Source organism: Pyrgilauda ruficollis, unplaced genomic scaffold (genome assembly GCF_017590135.1).
Source record: "Pyrgilauda ruficollis isolate IOZ18807 unplaced genomic scaffold, ASM1759013v1 scaffold51, whole genome shotgun sequence".
In the NCBI taxonomy this organism is placed as follows: Eukaryota; Metazoa; Chordata; class Aves; order Passeriformes; family Passeridae; genus Pyrgilauda; species Pyrgilauda ruficollis.
The window spans coordinates 3,883,945-3,901,521 of record NW_024526711.1 but is presented as its reverse complement, the minus strand read 5'-3'; the positions used below and the strand labels follow the sequence as shown (position 1 = coordinate 3,901,521).

General features: G+C 42.7%; 1 protein-coding gene across 3 annotated transcripts; it reads left to right on the top strand.

Annotated features, from left to right (window-relative positions):
• The first annotated feature begins 448 nt into the window (after window positions 1-448).
• Window positions 449-15,472, top strand: LOC121360532 (gamma-aminobutyric acid receptor subunit rho-1). Of its 3 annotated transcripts, none has more exons than XM_041480421.1 (9): window positions 449-667; window positions 2,007-2,074; window positions 3,865-4,088; window positions 6,356-6,412; window positions 7,471-7,553; window positions 8,730-8,870; window positions 9,332-9,484; window positions 11,185-11,381; window positions 12,205-15,472. In XM_041480421.1, exons 1-9 carry the CDS (start codon window positions 649-651, stop codon window positions 12,490-12,492), a joined length of 1,230 nt encoding a protein of 409 aa, XP_041336355.1. In that variant the 5' UTR covers window positions 449-648; the 3' UTR covers window positions 12,493-15,472. The 3 variants fall into 3 exon arrangements, with proteins under 3 accessions (XP_041336355.1, XP_041336354.1, XP_041336356.1); XM_041480420.1 differs by having other exon boundaries at window positions 6,353-6,412; XM_041480422.1 differs by lacking the exon at window positions 6,356-6,412.
• The last annotated feature ends 2,105 nt before the right edge of the window (window positions 15,473-17,577 follow it).

Sequence of the window (17,577 nt, the reverse complement as noted above, 5' to 3'; positions counted from 1 at the left end):
CCCAGGCTCCTTAATGCTCAGAGACCTCCCAGGCCTGTAATGCTGCTTTTTATCCTTGATGGAAATCTGGGGCAGAAGCTAATAATTTTATCCCAAATTAGGGAATGGCCTGCCTCCTGGCCTGCTTCCCAGACTGTCTCCATTTTGTTCCTGGGCAGCAGCCAGTAGCTTATTTGATATATTGTTTCCCTAATTCCTGGCCTCACACTCCATCATAAGTCAATGTCAGGAATGCCTCCCCCTCTCCACTTATCCACACATATTGCTCCTCCAGCCCCACATTTTAATGACTGTCCCCAAACTGCTGTATGCAGAGAGAATTTTACAGGGACAAAAAGCCACCGAACAAACGTTTGCTCAGTGCTAAAATTATCACAGGTGCCTGAACCACGTGCTGAGTGCAGGAATGAGTTTTTAATGACATTCTGCCAACCACTGCCACGATCACAGTCTCGTGCTCTAAGGGGTGGATGTTCTGAGGAGTAAATGGAGTGAAACAAGAGCGTACTTCTCACAGGCACTGCCCAGGGCTCATAGCTGTGCTTCTCTCCTCCTGGTAGCCCAATCTTGAAACGAAGCCCTGACATCACCAAATCTCCCCTGACCAAGTCAGAGCAGCTGCTGCGAATAGATGACCATGACTTCAGCATGAGACCAGGTTTTGGAGGTATGAAACATGCACATTTGTCACTGTTCCTGTTTTATACTGTCACTTCTTTATACTGTAACATTTACAGCAGTGGAGAAGCAGATTGGCTCTTCAGTCTCTAATATCTATTCTTTTGTGCTGTGAATTCATGGCATTCTCGGGGGAATAGAGGTTCAGTGACATAGCCTTCTGGATGAGCAAAAAGCATAGTCAAAGGCAGGCAAATGTGATTAACAGGCAATATATTAATCCTAGTGCTTAGTGATACTTTCCTCTGATAAAAATCTGCAAATACACCTTATGTTTATTCCTGGATGATGTGGGAAATTCTAAGTTTTTTTCTTCGTATGGCCTTACATGTGCATAATCAAATGATGTACCACATTTACTTCATTTATAACCCGAAATAAAATATTTCTACTGTGTTAATGCTTGCTCACAGTTTTGTGTGCTAGAGCAACTGAAGCTTTCAGGGAAATGGATGAAGGAGAACACGCTTTCTTTCAGCCCATCGGATTAGAGAATATTGTAATTTATCTACCCTTTCTGGCTGACAGATGGTCATTCAAATCCAGGATACCATTATATACTCTGATGAAAGAAGATTTTATCGCTAAATGCTCAATATGCCAAATACCAGCATGTTCAATTAATTTAAAAACATTTCAGTTTCACAGCAGTTCACAAATGTGAGCATTATTTTACTTGACAGCTCCCCTGGACTGTAATTGCCAGAGGTATATGAGAGACTAATCAAAGCCTGGAGGAGAGAAAAAAGTTCAGAATCCCTATTACATGGGGTCACAGTTGGATCCTTCCCCACAAGAGCCTCAGGCTCAATGGCACATGCCTGTGTCCTGCAATGTATCCCCTCCTGTCACCCTTTCTTTTCCACAGCTGCGTACTGAGCCTTGTGAAAGTCAAATGCAAGTAGTAGCATTCATAGATGTTATTAACCTGAAAGGGGAGTAAAAGTGAGGGAAAATCTCCCACGTATCCCTTAGTTGTGCCACCACTAGTCTCTGTGAAAGGATCCTCTTCCAGTAATCTCTCTCACCAGTCCCGGACCCAAGCACTAGAGCTAAAAACAATTAAAGCTGCTTTTAAATCTTGAAGGGACACATGTAGGATGACACAATAAAAAGAGAAAATTATTAGTGGGTCAGTCTTATTACTGACTTTAATTGTTATAAGGAGATTTTTGTTGTGAATTCCAATAATTTATACTTTCTATTGGCTTACTGTTGTTTCTATTTAAGACTGAGCATCTATTCTATCTGTAAGATAGTAAAGTCAGAGGACTGCTTTGTCTCACGAGGTTTGTGCTTTTTCAACTCCTAATTTTTTTTCCCGCTAGGCCCTGCAATTCCTGTTGGGGTGGATGTCCAAGTTGAAAGTCTGGACAGCATTTCTGAGGTGGACATGGTAAGAGTCACAGATGGGACCTCTGGTGACCAAAACTCTGCAGGCTACCTGGGTTTGTGTCCGTGGGGTTTGAATACTGCCAAGAACAAACACTCCACAGCCTCCAAAGGCAGATGCACATTCAATCTGAATCTGCCAGCAATTACTTCTATTGACCTCATGCTACCATTTCATGGCCCTTGAAGCAGAAGGAAGAAATCTGTCATTTTCTTTTCTCTAGGACAAAATGATAAAACATTGCCAAGACTGTCTCAGAGGATTTGGGTTTCTATATTTTCTTAAATAGTGATAACACACTTAAAAGCTCTGAGAAGACCAATGAATGTGTTCATTTTAAGGACTTACATGCTTCAGACATAGTCACTTTGGACATGTTCTGAGGTAGAGCTCCCAAGAAAAAGGGGAATGGCTTTAAACTGAAAGAGGGTAGGTTTTGATCAGATATAAGGAAGAAATTCTTTACTCAGGGTGTGGAGAAGCACTGGAACAGACTGCCCAGAGCAGTTGTGGATGCCCCATCCCATTCAAGATCAGGCTGGAGAGGGCTTTAAACAACTTGGTTTAGTGGAAGATAGCCTGCCAATATTAGTGGGGGCTGGAACAAGATGGTCTTTAAGGGCACTTTTCCATTCCAAACATTCTATGACCCACAGAATCTCTCAATTACTCAGGTTTTGCATTGGAAGAGAAAATAATCGCTCACCAATACAGAATATTTTTTCAAAATGTTTTGACTTTTCAACAAAATTAGCAAATAGCCCTGAAGGTTTCACAGGAAGCCACACATTCTCTGTGCTCCTAATTAACAGACAAGAGGGATAAAGAGCCTGCACCAGACCTCCTCCCATGGCTGAGCCAGGCACAGGGCTGTGTGGCAGCACAGCTGCTGGTTGGCAGACACACTGGTGGCATGTCAGGCTCCTCTCACTGCAGCTATTTCAGCTCTTGTGTAGGCTGGGATATCTGCAATCATCTGACCTCAGGGGTAAGCACTTTCCCCAGAACTGGGGACCCTTCCAGCTGACTCCCTGACTCCAGTGCTCTTGGCACCCTGCTAGCTAGCCATGGGTATCCTGAGCTTTCACCCGTTTTGGTTGAGGAGAAAGCTTGTGAAGGTGGCCAGAGGGCCCCTAAAAAGCTTTGGGACTTGAAATCCAAGTAGAAGGACTAACATCGAGGACTTAGAAGTTAAAGGAAAAACCCAGACCCCAAAACAAAACCCAAACCAAACAAAACCCAAACAACAAACCTGTTATTTTTTCTTTTTTTTTTTCAATCAAACATTATGATTTTGAATTAGTTCCCATGGCTTTTGAATACTGCCCCTGTTCCTCCTCTAATGTCATGTTGCAATACTCATCAACATGGGAAAACCACTAGATGGCCTCAGGTTAAAAAAAAAAAGCTCAGGGTCGATTTTGGCTGTTAGCAAAATAATAATGGAGAAGATTTTACATTTTCAGAATCAATACTTTTTAACTCCTGAAGCTTTATAGAAAAATGCCATAGTGCTTAGCAAGATCATTACTTGCTTTTTAAATGAAGACACATCAGTGACAGAGTTATTCATTGTGTACTAAGTTTAAGCTTGAAAAGTGAGTTGTGGCTGAGCCCAGTAAATGTATCTGACCTGATGAATAAATAAGCTGCAGCTGGTGATGCCCTTTGCAGCCTGGGGAGTGGATGTACCCTCAGGAGAGGTGCTTTACAGTTCATGGTTTGTCCCAGAGAGGAGCAATCCCTACTGTGCTGATAAGGTGTAAGTTGTGACAGAAGCCTGTTTGCTGCAGGACTTCACCATGACGCTTTACCTGAGGCACTACTGGAAAGATGAGAGGCTGTCCTTCCCCAGCACCAACAACCAAAGCATGACCTTTGATGGCAGACTGGTGAAGAAGATCTGGGTGCCTGACATGTTCTTTGTCCACTCCAAGCGTTCCTTCATCCACGACACCACCACAGACAATGTCATGCTGCGGGTCCAGCCAGATGGGAAGGTACTTTATAGCCTCAGGTAAAACTGCATTCGGTCAATGCAAGCTGTTAGTGGAAAGAGAAAGTGGCTTAATTGATTCCTGTATTGTGTTTTTGCATGACTTCATACAAAAAAGAGGCATTCTTCATAAAAAAGAATGGATGTGCTGGCTATCCAAAGACATCTGAGTGCCTGTATGAGTATATTTAAGTGCCTGTTGCAGAAAGCCAGTTTCTGTGCCAGCATTGTTGGTTCCACCACTGTCTCTTCACCTTGTGAGCATGGCTAGCCCCTGTCCCTGTCGGGAAGCTGCAGTCAGACGTGGCAGTCCCTTGGAGCAGGCTCAGTGGAGGCTAGCAGGCTGCAATCCCCACGGAGCACTGCTGAAGAGGCAGGGCACATTCTAAATGAAAGGGCAGTGTCTGGTAATAAAGAGAAGTCCAGGGCAGCTATAGTTATCCACTTCACCACACAGCAAAGTCTCTGGGCTTAGCAAAATGTGCAGTTTCTATTCTTGAAAGCGATAATGAAGAAGTATAAATTTATAATAAGAAAAAAAACAGAGGGAACATCCTTCAGCACGTGAAGTGACAAGCTTCAGAGCAAGGGTATATAGCTCTTGGTGAATCCTGTGTACTGTTAGAGCAAGCCAAACACTTGGTTTGGCTCTTCCTGCTTTTTGCTCCCTTTTCATGTGAAATCCATGGAAGCTCCTTGCAGGAGACATTTTTGTTGTCCTCTGGCTTGAGAGGTGGTCCCAGCCCTGGCTTTCTCCCTTATTTTCCAAATAGTTCATCAGTTGACATAAGTCTGAATGTTATTAAACTGGGATTTTTAAATTTCTGGTAAGTAACACTTTCATGCTTGGAGATGCTAAGTGAGGAGCATGTGTGTCATGATTGCCCAGCTGGCAACTAAGCCCCTTGTAGCTGCTGGCTCACTCCGTCCTGGTGGGAGGGAGAATTGGAACAGTAAGAGACAAAAAAAACCTCGTGGGCTGAGATAAAGGCAGATAATCAGGTAAAGCAAAAGCCCCATGCACAGGCAAAGCAAATAAAGAAACTCATTCAGCACTTCCCAAGGGCAGGCAGGTGTTCAGCCAGCCCCAGAAATGCATCACATGTAATGGTCACTTGGGAACACGAATGCCTTTACTCCAGACTTCCACCCCTTCCTTCTCCTTCCCCCACTTCATATGCTAAGCATGATGACATATATTGTGGAATGTCCTTTTGATCAGCTGGGGTCAGCTGTCCCCTCCAAATTCCCTGTGCACACTCAGCCTCTTCCCTTTTAGGGTGGTGTGAGAAGCAGAAAAGGCCTTGATGCTGTGGAAGCCCTGCTCAGCATGATGAACATATCCCTGTGTTATTAACACTGTTTTCTTGATGAATCCAAGACGTATTCCCACACTAGCTACTGTGAAAAAATTTAACTCTATCCCAGACAATCAATTTGTCAATCTCTAAAGGAATACAAAATCTGTTCTGTTTTACTTGGCTGCGGCTGAATCCAGTTAGAAAACAAGTACTGCCAAAGGACCCATAAAAACCTATTTGAAAGGAAATTTCTGTACAATATTCTGATGCAAGAATGTCAACATCACCTGATAAATAAACAAAGAATCAGATGATAGATAATATATTCTGAAGGACAAAAAGAAGGAAAACCAGGCTGATAGGAAGTCAGTATCAGCAAGACTCATAGATTTAACTAGTGAGAAAGTTGCAGAATATACTGCTTGTGAAGGCTGTGGAGGTCTGTAGGGAACGTTGGTAGCGGCAGAGGTGAAGCTGAGCCTGCCACAAGATGAGGGGGTAACTTCTCAGCCTGCCAAGATGTTTTATTCTACATCTACAAAAAAAGTCAAGCAAAGAAATTCTTGATTCCCTAGGGGGCGTCAGTTTGACAAGAATTCTTTTGTTCTTTGGTATTTTTTTCTTACAGTTCATTTGAATTCATAGCCTGAACATTACCTTCTCATTATCAAAGCTTTTTCTTCACTCAGCAGATTAGACGTGATTCAGGTATTCTTTAGGCCTTTGCAAAGTTTGGTCAGGTCCTGAGTACAATAAAAAAGGACAAGAATATGACATATTGTTCAGCTATGGCATGCATGCCTACACACTCATTTAGCTGCCAATCACCTGCAATGCAAGCATTTATGGTTATCTAAAGAAAATGGGAACAGGAGGACATCAAACTCAGATCCTGCACAGCCTTGTGCTTAAACAATTGCCCGGCACAAAGTGGTGGTGAAAGACTTCAATAGCAAATTGGCTGAGTTTCAGTGTTTTATTCAGCAGCGAGTGCAGGTTGCAATGCTTCGTGAATGCTGGGGAAGGACAAAGGCTCCCTGACAGGTTGTTACTGCCTGACTGCCTTGCTGAATGCCTTTGCCTGCAGATTGTATTTTTCCTTGGTGTCTGCCTTTTTAGGGTTCTTTGCCAGGCATTGTTTTCCCATCTTGGAAACCACCATAGACCTCACTGGCACCTAAACTTCCAGCTGAGCCAAGCACTTTCACTCAAAGGCTAAATCCAGATGGGAAAGCAACATCATGATGACAGAACCCACTCGTGTAGAAGGACTACTAATATAAGGGATTGCGCTGTGTTTTTATCACATGTAATGTCTCCCTACCACTAAGCCTTCTATAACTTATTAATTCTTTCCCCAATATAATTTATACTTGTATTTTCATTTACTTCTCTGGAGTCCAAACCAGTCGAGTCGAGATTTATGGTTGCTTCTGGTTCAAACACCAAATTATGCTATTAAAAATGTGATAATCAGACCATAGCAAAGCCAGAGATTTTGATGGATGAACCAGAGCATTTCGGTGGCCGCTTGCATTCCAGCTCCAGCTCTGTGCCCTCTGGTGGCTGATTCCCACGTGTGATCACCAAGTTTCCACTGAGCAGCTGGAAATTCACTGTGTGCAAGGAAATTGCCTGCACCCCTCATGAGTTGCAACTATGATGGCTTTGACAAATGCAAATTATTTTATCGTACAAAGCATCTGTTTAAAGGACAGATGTCTGCAGAGATGTGTTTGCTGATTGTCAGGGGGGAAGTGTCCTTTTTGCCCTTTCTCATTTTCTTCTCCAATACTTCTGCCATCTAGTTGCAATTTGTAATGGCCTAACTTTCACGTCACCTTTTTTAACAGTAGCTTGCTGAGAGGAAGGAATGGCTTTAGCTGAATGGAAAGAATTTATTTTCAGTTGAGTGGTGAGTAGCTTGCTGAAAGAAAGGAATGGCTTTAACTAAAGTGGAATGGCTTTAGCTGAATGGAAAGAATTTATTTTCAGTTGAGTGGTACTGTAGTTGTTTAATAAAAGACCAAACTCACAGCTTTACTATTTTACGGTCCCATAAGGAGACAAGTTTTTAATGGAGTGATTTTTTTTATTCCTAGAGTTACAGTAACAGCAATGTGCAACATGGATTTTAGTCGCTTTCCCCTGGACACGCAGACATGTTCCCTGGAGATTGAAAGCTGTAAGTAAAGTGAAGGTATAGGGGAGCCAAGGGCGCCCCATGGGCACCCAAATTGTGTTATACCAATTATTAATTATATCAATAATTAATGATACCAATAATTAAACTGCTGCTGTGTTTCTGGGAGCTCTAACCAAAGGCATCAGACTTCAACACTAAGAAAAGCTCCCTGCCTGTATTTTTTCACTAGAATTAGATGATGTTTGCAACAAGTGGTTTTAAAAATCTGCAGTGAGCACTGTCTTGCCAGTGGCCCTGAATGCCCAGTGGGGCCCAGGCTGCCCCATTGCCACCCCACCCCCAAAGCCACTTGCTTGCAGGTCAGCAGTCACCAACAGCACAGGCTGTTTGCGCAGGTGCCCTCAAACACATGGATAAATGGCTGTACGCCCTTCATGGGCACCATCTGCTCATCCATGGCATAGAAACATGATGGGGTAGTGATATTAATTGCCTGTTTGAGATAAAGCCAGCTTATGCCTTTTGTTCCAAGTATGATGCACATTTGAATTGTCCAGGTTTCACATAGCAACATTTTAAATTTTTGGGTTTTTTGGGTTATTTTCTTCTCCTTCTTAAGCTGGCAATAAGAAATTACACTCTTAATTCTGTTTTAATATGTTTCTATATGATTTTTTTCTTCCTGTGTGGAAAGAGCTGCTACTAAACCCATCTGAAAGGATTAACAGTAATGTTCCACATTTATTAAAAAACAAAATAATGTTCATGTGTATATCATAGGCAGAAATCTTTTTCTCCAAGAGTTTTTATTCCTGCATGCCTCAGACCATTGTTTGTTCAGACTGTTCCTCTCAGATTGCTCTCATCATCCCAAGCAGGTTCCTTCTGCTAAGGCTCCCTTTCTTTGTTTCTGATTTTAGGAGGTTTACAGAGAAGAATTTTCAAGTTTTGATGCAGTGGGTTACTTGACACACATATTATGTGTATGAAACTATGATTAGAGAAACAGGAGGGTTAACAAAACCTACCAGGCATCAGGCCTGAGGGCTGTGACATGAGCTAGCCCACTCCTTGCCACAGCCATACCCACCACCTGGGTGAGTGGCATTTGGGAATTTGACCTTTTCAGCTGGGAGCTCTGTGGGTAAGCCCGGGACCATGGGGGTGGTAGTAACTGTCTTAGTGCACTATCCTGAACTTGCTCTGCTTCTCTAGATGCTTACACTGAAGATGACCTTATGCTCTACTGGAAGAATGGGAACGATTCCCTAAAAACAGATGAGAGGATATCACTGTCCCAGTTCCTGATTCAGGAGTTTCACACCACCACAAAGCTTGCCTTTTACAGCAGCACAGGTGGGCAACTAGAGCACCTGCCAGAGCTGGGGGAAGAAGGGGGAAAACTGTCTCTCTTGACCTTGGCCATGGAGGTTTTTCCACTGGGGGTTCTCTCTGTTTCCCATCAGACCTGCCACTCTTCTATACCAAGTTGGCTGTCCCTGCCATGCACTTCTATCTTAATGGTCATGTAGTCTGGAAAGACAATCCCTCTTCAAGGTCACATCAAGTCTTCATTTGAATTAAACTCTCTGATTGCATAGGTTATATTTTCTGGAATTCATCAACCTGAGAGATGGTTTGACTTTGATTTGTTGGTTCAGTAAGGAGTTTTTTTCTGTAGATTGCAATGATCTGCAGCCATTGACTGTGTTTTCAGAAGAGAAAATGAGTCAATTTTCCCCTGGTGCAGCATCGCCCTATCTGAAGGTAGTCTGGCGTTGGTGTAACTCCTGTTTTTCACTCTCTCTGTTTCACAGGGTGGTACAATCGCCTCTATATAAACTTCACATTACGCCGACACATCTTCTTCTTCCTGCTCCAAACCTACTTCCCTGCCACTCTTATGGTCATGCTGTCCTGGGTGTCCTTCTGGATCGACCGACGAGCTGTTCCTGCCAGAGTCCCGTTAGGTAAAAACAATCTGGTAGTCAGCAGACCTAAGAGACAAAGGCTGCTACCACAGCCTTGACCATCAAGGTGAAACCCCCAGTGCCATGCACCGTGTTGCCTTGAGGCACAGAAATCAGCTGTGCCACACACGTGCCCCAGGGACAGGGCATGTGTCCCCCCGTGGTGCAAAGCCTCCTCGTGCCAAGACAATTGCTTTCCCTGTTTGCACAAGATGCACCTGGAATGAATCAAAGAGCAAACGTTCCACTCTGCTTTTATTGCTCTAAACAGGGACGGGACATGTGTACAGCCAAGGTGTCAGTGTCCTTCAGAGACTTCAGTGAGTGAGAAGGTGAAAATCAGTATCAGCAGTCCTGACAGAATTTCAGTTTATTGAGTTGTGCTAGAGGAGGGAGGGTGGAGGTAACACAGCTGAACTGTGCTGTGCAGTTTAACTTTTTAAATAAGTTTGCATTGTAGTGTGAGGGATTCAGCTTCCCCTTTTGCAGCATCTTTTTGAGAGATGAAGCCATATGTCACAGGGTTCACCATAGGAGCAGAACTGTGATATGGACATAAATCTTCTAAAGTGGATGCTTTGCTCTCAGCAAAGTGTTGTTTGCTTTTTTGCAGATTCTGAGCTCAGGCTTTCTTTCTCTTATTCCAGGCAACATGCCTCAGGATTTTATTTATTCTTAAAATCATATTCCTCAGTGGAGAGAATACAGAGAGACAAAATAGATGGCAATAGAGCAGTTTTTCAAGTCTGAATTTAGAAACAGCACCCACTGCCTCAAGATATCATTAAAGGAAGCATAAGGGTGTGGCCTATGGCTTTTCAGAAGATGTAGGCACTGCCTTAGCAGTATTTTTAGCACCTAGATACTCCTGTGAATTCAGTCATTTGTGCTTATATACATAATTTCATCTTCCAAAGTAATCACTAACGTGACATAATTAGCCCCTGAAATGAGAGGGCCATGGAGAGGCTCTCTCAGAACCAGGGTAATGGAGAACGACAAGGGCTCCTGCCCTTGCTCTTTGCTCATTGTGCTTGCCCAGGGTGTAACATGGGACAGCACTGCCTTGTGGGGCACCATTAGTCCCTGATTTTGCTCCAGTGAAGGCACAGATCAAGTATGAGAGCTGGGGACTCTGTGGCTTCTCATGAAGCAGGACTTCCCAGGAGAAGTCCAGCGTACAGAAGACACAGGGGAAAGAGGTAAAAGCAGCTGCTTCACTTGTGTCCATGCTGTGGAGAGGTTGAACTAGAAGCTGAGATACTCAGAATCATAGAGTCATAGAATGTCTTGAGTTGGAAGGGAGCCATAAGGATCACTGAGTTCAAATCTATGTACTTGTACCCCTCCAGAGACTGTCCAGAGCCTAGAACGGGGTGCAGCCAGCAAGTCAAAGTGCTGCTGCCTGCCCATGGGATGGGAGGCTGGTGGTGTGGTGAGAAGCCAGACTAGCAACACCCTGAGACCAGAATTAGAGCTGTGCTCACCAAATGGACAAGAAAACTGGACAAGATATATTTGTTCAGTTACAAATCAGGGCTACCTGGACCCTCCTCAGGCAGTGAAACTCATTACCCAAAAGTGAAAAAAAATATTGCAAGGTAAATTCAATTGTCAGAAAATTGTAAGAACTGCTGTATTTGTCATGAAGAGTCTGGCTTGAAAGCATCTTATGGTCTCTTCTGCTGGTGTATTCCCAGGAATAACCACCGTGCTGACCATGTCCACAATCATCACTGGGGTAAACGCCTCCATGCCTCGTGTTTCCTACATCAAAGCAGTGGACATTTACCTGTGGGTCAGTTTTGTGTTTGTCTTCCTCTCGGTGCTGGAATACGCAGCTGTGAATTACCTGACAACGGTGCAAGAGCGGAAGGAGAGGAAACTGCGGGACAAGGTGAGGTTTTCTATCTCCAATGTCATTTTATTGCCCCCGGGAAAAGGTATGGCAAAAGTCTGCAAATGTTCAAAGCTTTACAGCTACAGCTCTCAGCTGCCTGGGAAAAATGCAATGCATGCAAAAAGACACCAGCAGTGAGGTATTGTAGGTTGTAAAGATTTGCCACACATAACCTATGCCCATGCTCACTGCTCTTTCTTTGGTGTCTGTGTGGGTTAATTTAGGTATCATCCTCCACTGCCTGTATAGATGTGATGGGTCTTAGGATTTTACCTTTAAATATTTTTTATACTGTAGATTGAAACCTGTGGATAGAATCAGAATTCTGTGGTTGGGGTTTCAGATGACATGACAGATATCCCCCACTTTTGTCTATGCAGTCTAAACTTATACAGTGGTCCCACTTTTCCCACTCTGCCCTTGTTACATTAAATTTAAACTAAAATTTCAGCCTCAGGGGGTTTCTCTCCAAATGGGGCAGGTTTCATTCCTTCTTGTTGTTTCCCTCTGTCTTCCTCTGATTTTTTCAGCTACAAGGCACAGGTCCAACCTTTATTTGTACCCTAGTACCCATGCCTAAACCGACGGAGCTTTTCCACAGACAGCCCTGCTCTCTCCCTGACTGTACCTGTGTCTCGCAGACATGGAAGTGGAGATGGAAAAAGCTCCTGCCCAGCTCCACTGTTTTGTTCTCCCTTTTGCATCCCAGCAGCCTGAATCCCAGGCCTTTCCCCACCTCTATGAGATGGAAGGAGGAAAGGGGTGTCTGTGAATGTGTGGACACAGCTCCAACGCTTGCTGTCCTTGTCTGTGCCCACAGCCTGCCTGTGCATGCAGCCTACCTCAGCCCCGGACCATGATGGTGGACGGCAGCTACAACGACGGGGACGTGAATGAGCTGGGGCACTTCATGTCCGAGGATGGGGACAAACAGGACCGGATGATGGTGCAGCTGGCACTGGGCTCAGAGAGAGGCTCGGCCAGGAGGAAAAACCAGAGATACGTCAGCATGCGCATCGACACCCACGCCATCGACAAGTACTCCAGGATAATATTCCCTGGGGCATACATTCTATTTAATTTGATATACTGGTCCATTTTTTCATAGAGATTCGTAACTTCTGCAGTCACAGAGCATTGTGACATGAAATGAAAGTACAGTCTCATAGGCTAAGAGAAAGAAAATAGAAAATTGTTTTATTTGGAAGGAAGATTGATTTTTTTCCCAGGATTTAACTTTTTTTTATTAGAGGCAACTCACATGTGGCATAAATAATTGTGGAAGTTTCACATGCCAACAAAATATAGGATACACAATCTAAAATTTTATACTTATTTAAAGATGTGCTATATTCCTTCTTGTGCCTCACAGGCCACTGTAAACTATTTTAACAAGTGACTATAATTGCCAGTTGTTTATATATGGTGCATCCTCCATTTTGTGCCCCTGAAATCCTAATTCTCTGAGTACCTGAATGCATGCATCTCTCAGCTCAGCAGACTGACCACATTCAATACCAATTAATACAAGAATATGCAAATACTTGCATGTTTGCAGAATGAGGTCATAAATTGTAATTACAAACACAAAATGTCCAGTACTGGGAAATGCTTAGGCAAGGTTATTGATGGCTACAGCTTTCACAGCTTAATACATGACTAATGAGCAGTACTGCACTGGCAGGTCAGTGTAGCAATACTTTCAGACTTGTGCTCTGTCTTAATAGTATTTAAAACACAGAAATATTTTCAAACTGTCTTGACTAAGATATTAAAATGTGTTGTAATTTAACAAGGAATAAACAAAACATACATATTGTTAAATGTACATAAACGTACATTTAACAAGGAATGAAAAAAAGCCAGACTTCCTGTAATGCTAGCCAAATCCTCTGGGAAACAGAGGAACTCCCCTTGGATGTGCTTATTTGGGTCACTGGTAACTTTGCTCTTGAGTTTCCTGGGAATGGGTTTCTCTACAAAATGATCCCGTGAGGACAACCTGCTGTCTATGAAAAAAACCCCAAACTACTTCAGGGGAAGCCTCTTTCCTCTGATATAGTCTGGGCATTGCCAGCCTGTATAAGCCTGAAAACCTGTTGCAGCCTGCAATGCCAGCAGTAGTTGCACTTGCTTTCAGGAAAATCTGGGTTCATCTGTTTGCAGTAAAAGCATAACAGAAAGGTGCTCAACAGCTGACAAAGCAGTAGTAAGGACTTTACAAGAGATACCATGCCAAAACCTTTGGAATGAAGTAAGAAAACAGCTTCCACCATAAGACAGCAGCTCCACTGCAGACACAGGTTCAGCTGACAGAATCTGCTTTCATGCTGCATGGTCCCCCAGCATCCTGCAGCCACCATGCCCTCAGAGAAGGCTCAGCACCTTCCAAGGCAGAGCAAGGGGACACAGCTGGAGCTGGGGGCACTTGGCTCTGACTTAAGTCCCAACTCTCCAACACAGTGTCTGCAGAGCAGCCAATCAGTGTGAATACACTCCATATGGAAAAGGCAGAATCTGTAATACAGAAGTGATAAAATAGTTCAGAAAACCAAGAATCAGTTGAATGGAATCAGGGGCCTTTACAACACCAGCAGCGCCAAAGGTGTCTCAGAATTGTGATCATTCAGTTTTTCTGCTGCTACACTATATACACCTGTGTTCACAAAGCTACTTGAGGGTTTGCAGGTTTGCATTCACAGGACTTCAAACACCACACGCTTTTGCTCACAGAATTGCAGAATTCATTACTGCCTGCACAGCAGATACTCTTTACAGGTGGAGCTGCTCTAGCATCAGACCAAAGCAGCTATGGCTCCAAAAGGAGAGTGAATCTTCTTACATGACACCTGCCCTGGCCTGCCTGTTCTGTCACTCTACCATCAGGTGTGTAAACACCTGTCACAGGTGTGTGACACAGTCATTGCCGTTGTTTTAACTCTGCTGGTTGTTGTTTTTATTTCCTGTGTAAATAAATATTATATAAACATACTCAGCATTTCTTACAGCTGCTAAAATTCTGACCTGAAAAACTCCCTACACTTATCTTACACAGCCTACACTCCATAGGTAAAGCAGTAAAATCACAAAAGCTAAAAATCATTGAAAAACACACCCACCCGTAAGAGTTCTACTACTTATTTCTACAGAGATTTTTTTTACATGCACATGTACTATCATACCTTGTTTTATCAAGTCCCCTTCATAGAATATTGTTATTCTGTAAGTTTTTACAAGATATTTAAAAAATGCCTTTTTTTTTTTTAACCTGTAAAAATTTCAGTCAAATGAAAGTAGTAAGGTCACTCTGGCAAAAGCAGATAAAAGGTTGACTACCAGGTTTGCCCACCCTACATTATTCTTTATTCCTTGTTCTGATGACAATTTTCCCTACAAATAGATTTCTTGGGCAAACTTGCACAGGAATGTATTTAGATTCTCAGTATTGCAAGAACCCATTTATTTCTACAATTTAAGAATAGCACGAACAAGAGTGCCAGATTTTGTAGTAAGCTCTTCAGCTCCATAAGAAGCTTAATGTTCTGTAGTTTTCTGCAGTGTGGTACATTCCTTTATAGACTCATTAATCTCATACTACATATATTATTTGGCATCTGATCAGTATATTAAAGGAGATTTTGAAGATACAAATGGGAGCTGGACTTTTGAATTCCCTGGCTTTCAGTGGGAACCTAGTTTCCAACTTCCCATATGATTTTTCGAAATTTCCCTTCCAGCACAACCCCCTAAACTGATTCCCCAACCTCAGTGTTTGATTTACACTATTAATTTACTTGTGTTTTATTTGGGAAACTCTAGTGCCTTTTCAGTCTTATATAAATGTGTATATACATGTATTCTATAACTCCAGGATATGTTATATACAGTCAGTGTTTGCTATCAGCAACTGCACTCATTAAACATATTTACATATGCACTTTTTTGGCTTTTAACCTTTCACTGTATAGGTTTTGTATCCAATCATTAACACTCTGCTCCTCTCCACTTCTACAATAAATCAGAGAAGTTTGTTTGCTTTTGTTTATTTATAGAAACACTCAAAATCACAATAAAACTTCACATTTGTACAGCATCGTGTGTTTTCTACCCTCAAAAGCATGATCTCCATGAGTTTATACATGGAGAGCGCAGGACCTGACCCAGATGAATACCAAATGCATCCTTAAATCTGTTTGTGCTGGTAGGGCTGGAGAGTCCCAGAGTTTCACAAGCAGGGCTCTGATAAGAAGCCTGCGTGCAAACTCCAGATCACCATGACGATGACACTCAGCTTTCCATCTCACACAGTCACTGTGAGCGTTACCATCCTCAGTCTCCTCGCTTTGGGTGATACTCTGCAATTTCTTTGAGATTAACCTAAAGCCCAGCCGGGAATGAGGCAGGTCTGTGTGTATTGTGGATGGACACAGGTTCTGCCTGTGAGTACTTCTAGCTTTGGAGGCTGAAGCCTTTGGTAGTCTTTAAGGATGATGATAATTACTGATAGGGTGAAGCAGCAAGGAGCAAACTTCAGTCTGCAACTGAGAAGCTGCAGATACCCCATCCCTGGGAGTGCTCAAGGCCAAGATGGAGTAGGAAAAGAAATGGTATTATTCTAGTAGTGAGAAGGCATAAAGAACTAGATGGTCTTTTCATCTCCCTTCCAACCCAAACCATTCTGCGATTCTCTGAAACTCTAGAGCTATTGCAACAATAGCCAGTGAATAACAACAGGCACAGCACTTCAAAGTTTCAGTGGCAAAAAGCCCCACTTGAATGTTACAGCCTATTTTGATACCGTTTTCAAAGTCATCCTGTTTAATTCTAATTGGTTAGTAACTTTCTTGCCGCTCAATTCTTTGGTTAGAAGGTGCTTGTGTGTATATGTGCTAAGACTCCCTCTTTAAACAGGTGTTTACATATTTTCTTCATGGATTCTCATGGGATAGACTTTTTATTTCTCACAGGTGCAACCCATTTTTTCTCACAATAATAGATTCTGAAACTCTAGAGCTATTGCAACAATAGCCAGTGAATAACAACAGGCACAGCACTTCAAAGTTTCAGTGGCAAAAAGCCCCACTTGAATGTTACAGCCTATTTTGATACCGTTTTCAAAGTCATCCTGTTTAATTCTAATTGGTTAGTAACTTTCTTGCCACTCAGTTCTTTGGTTAGAAGGTGCTTGTGTGTGTATGTGCTAAGACTCCCTCTTTACACAGGTGTTTACGTATTTTCTTCACGGATTCTCATGGGATAGACTTTTTATTTCTCACAGGTGCAACCCATTTTTTCTCACAATAATAGATTGTTGTGCAAACTGATTTTCATTCCTAGAATTCTTTCTCATGGGAACTTAAGAGGCTAGCTGCTAATTCAGCTGAGCAAGGCCTGATTTTATAAGGCCTTTCTTTTATAAGGTTTTACCTCTTTGAAACATAAACAAGAGCTCCATATTCTTACACTGTCCTCAACCATGTGGACTTCATTAGGAGTGAAGCACAGGGCTTCTCACTTTAATTTTAAATAACAACACTAGATGCAGTTGTAGCTCAAGAAAAATCCTCAGTGAGTTTGTCAGGTAGTTCTGGCTTCCATTAGTGCCTAGAGGAATCTAAACCAGCAGAAAACTTATCCAACTTTGGCTTAGTGTAGTCTGGGCATGAGCACTTATGCAGGATGCACTTTTGCTCCCTAGTAAGAACAAAATGCGGGTGGCAGCAGCCGTCAATGAAACAGTCTGGTGGACAAAGGCTCTGTGGAGGGCTGCTACTTGCAGGACAAAAAAATTGCAAACCTCAGGGGTAAAAAAGAAATAATGTAGGATGACTTTCTCTTTGTTATTTCAAAATTATTTATTCTTAAACATTTTGCTCTAAATACAAGTCTGTTCTCAGGAACGCTGTTAGCAAGTTATGAGATCACTCAATGAATACTAGAGAGACTTCAACAGCTAATGTGTCATGACTCTTCCTCAGAGGAACATGGTCCTGCTCCTTGTGACTGCAATGGGAGCACTCACAGTAGGGGGAAGCAATTAGAGAAATAAGATTCACAAGAACATAAAACTGCATCCCACTTGAAGAAAGACTGCTGGGCTCTTCTGCACCAGGAACACAGCAGGTTGCAAGTTCTCTCCTTCAAATCTTTTCATAAAAAATAAACCCATCACATTCTACGCTTCATTTTCTGT